This window comes from Emiliania huxleyi (assembly GCF_000372725.1).
Source record: "Emiliania huxleyi CCMP1516 unplaced genomic scaffold EMIHUscaffold_2229, whole genome shotgun sequence".
Lineage (NCBI taxonomy): Eukaryota > Haptophyta > Isochrysidales > Noelaerhabdaceae > Emiliania > Emiliania huxleyi.
The window spans coordinates 1-2,924 of record NW_005200394.1 but is presented as its reverse complement, the minus strand read 5'-3'; the positions used below and the strand labels follow the sequence as shown (position 1 = coordinate 2,924).

The 2,924-nt window shown below is 67.5% G+C and overlaps 1 protein-coding gene across 1 annotated transcript; it reads right to left on the bottom strand.

Moving 5' to 3' along the window:
• Nucleotides 1–312: 312 nt before the first annotated feature.
• EMIHUDRAFT_254269 (hypothetical protein) lies at nt 313–1,312 on the bottom strand (the record flags this gene model as incomplete). Its single annotated transcript, XM_005779923.1, has 2 exons — nt 313–1,068; nt 1,169–1,312. 2 exons carry the CDS (start codon nt 1,310–1,312, stop codon nt 313–315), a joined length of 900 nt encoding a protein of 299 aa, XP_005779980.1.
• Nucleotides 1,313–2,924: the final 1,612 nt, after the last annotated feature.

The window sequence follows — 2,924 nt, the reverse complement described above, 5'->3', positions numbered from 1 at the left end:
GGATATCGTTGGGTAGCGAGGATTGGTGTAACCCGAGCCACGCAGGCGTGTTTTCTGGCGGCCGACCGTCAGTGCACGGAGTTGCCACTTCTCCGACTGCCCCGGCTAGTTCCCGAGGTCGCGCGGGGCCGCTGACCCCTGCGTCCCCCGGGACCTAGCGCGGGTGGGTTGGAGGGGGCTCGCCCCGTTCCTCCCCATCGGGCCGCGTGAGCGGCCTCGCCTCGTGGACGCGATCGCGAATATCCTTTTCTTTTTTAGTTGTTTTATTTAAATTCTTTTTTAGTGAGCCGGTGTTTCATAGACGCCGTCGACTCACGAGTACGGGCTGGGCGCGTGCCGCGACGCGTCAAGGTCCTCGCCCTCGCACTGCCCGTAGTCCTGGCCGCGCAGCATGGTGCGGCGCAGCGCGTCAAAGTGCCGTCGCGCGTAGAGCGGCCGCTCGTCGCGCATCGCCACGGCCGTCGCCGCGCAGACGGCCGGGTCGATCGGGCGGAGCGGCCGGCCCGTCGACATGGCGATCGTGACGAGCTTAGCCGCTTGCTCGAGGTAGTAGAGCGAGTCGAAGGCCTCCGCCGCCGTCTCGCCCGTGACGATCACGCCGTGGTTGGCCATCATCAGGCAGCGCGCCGAGCCGAAGGCGTCGACGATGCGCGAGGCCTCGTCGCCGTCGTGCACCAGGCCGTGGTACCGGTCGTACGAGGCGACCTCGCCAAAGAACTTGAGGCAGTTCTGGTGGACCATTGGCAGCTGGTTGTCGGTCAGTACTGTCAGCGCGGTCGCGTGCGGCATGTGCGTGTGGAAGACGCAGCGCGCCGCCTCTCCCTGCGCCTGGTGCACCGCGCGATGGATGTAAAAGGCGGAGATCTCGGCCTCGCCGCGTCCCTCGAGGATGTTGCCGTCGGCGTCGAGCAGCAGCAGGTCGTCCGCCCCGACCTCGGACCAGAGCAGGCCGTGCGGCACCAGGAGGTAGCGGTCGGGTGCGACCTCCATCGTCAGGTGGTTGCACACGCCCTCCGCGAAGCCAAACGAGTGGCAGAGGCGGTACGCGGCCGCCAGGTCGACGCGATCCTGGCGGAGCAGCGACGCGGCAGCCGCGGGTGCGGAGGCCGTGCTGAGGCGTCGCGATTGGCTGGAAATAACGTGCGGTAGACGGCGTAGCATGACAGACCGGCGAGACTGATTCCGTCTCGAAGGGCGCACGGCGAAGCTGGAGCGCTGTGCTGGCGGCGTTGGTGGTGTGCTTGCAGTGTGACACCCAAAAGGTGTTGGACAACGGTGACACGAGGGCTGGGGGTGTGAAGGGCATAACCATGGTTGCGTGCAGACAATGGAGATAGAGCAGCCCCGGAGCGGAGGCCCGCCCGGGGTATTCAGTGTGTCGCGGGCGCCTAATCGGGATTAATTCCGTCGGGCGCCTACGAATTTACGTTTGCCGTCGGTGTTTCGCAAGCGCGCCTGGCGGCGGCTTGTGCTATGCCTGCTTTGGAGCCCGACGGGAACGCGGGAGCTATGGTCTGGGACATGGGCTGGCCTTCGTGGGGCCGAGGCTTTGCCTCGTGGCCCGCAGTCGGTGCCCTTTGCCTCGTGTTGGTGCAAGGCTTTCCGGGGCTAGTTGGCAACAAGAACACCCCCGGGCGACAGCAGCAGCGCCGCAGGCGGGCTCATGTCGCAGGGGCCGTCCGGCCGCGGCCCGCCCAGGCGCCACGCGTACGCAGGGCGAACATGGGGACAACGATCCTCTCCATGTGCCTTCTCTGTGGCTGTGCTGCCGCCCCGGGGACGGAGGTGGGCATCAGCCCTTCGCGAGGTCGTCCGTCTTCCAGGGCCTCCCGTGCCGTTGGGTGCGACCGGTGGAGAGCGTATTTGCCAAAGGGCCGCTGCAGTCGATATGCCGTCCAGTGAACGCGGCCAAGAAGCAGCGGAAGGAGCCGCGTGTGCAGTCGGCAAGTTCGTTCGTGATGCACCCGGCGCAGCCGGCGACCGCCGGGTAGCCGGCCATCACCGCCGCCACCGCCGCCGCCGGCCGTGGCAGCGTCGGCAGACGCCGCGTCGTGGCCCGACTTTGCGGGAGGCGTAGCGCACTCGCCGGGGTCGTCCGCCGCGTCGCCAAACACCATCCTCCAAGCGCACCTCTCTTCGGACGCCCTTGCTCGGGTTGCGTCGCTGGTTGGTGGTACCACGAGCCCCGCAGGCTCCCTCGCACCCTCGCCGCCGCAGCACGGCAGCTCGTCGCCCGCCGCGTCGTCGTTCGCCACGTCGCCCGCCGAGCCGACACCGGACTTTGCGCGCGTCTCCGCCAACTTGCAGCAGCTGCGCGCAGCCTGCAGCCCGTAGCCCCCCACACAGGGCAGTTCGCGCTTTTGGGGAGAGGTTCCTCCTTTCCGCTCCCCCCGCAAGGCACGAGGCGGTCACGTGTTTCTCGTGCGTACGTCGCGCGAAGCCCACGCGCGCCACGGCTTAAGGGGACAGCGACTCTTGTGGGTCTCACTGTACGATGCTTCGCACCGCCACGGCTCTGCGCCTGCGCGGGGCCGCGCTGCCACACGCTCCTCACTAGTGTGTTTTTTACGGGGCACGCGAAACCAACCGGGAGACGCGGGAGTTGTTCTCTATAGAGCTAGTGTGTACCGTGCACAAGCACACACGCCCATGGCTGCGGTGCCCCCCCCCCCGCGCTCACGCGCGGCCGCGTCGCAGTGTGTGGCCAAGTGTGGCTCGCACGCGGGTCGCGGCTCTCTCTCTACGATAGCGTGTGAGAGAAGCGCTCTCTAAAGCGCGGTGCCGGGGCGCCGCGATCCACAAGCCTGAGCACCCTCCGCTCGGTTCCTTTGGTGGCTAGAGGCACCAGCCTGTACTCGCGGGTAAGCTCGGCCATCTGGAGCATCATGGCTCGCTCTCCTGCTGTGAAGGAATGGCGTGAGAGC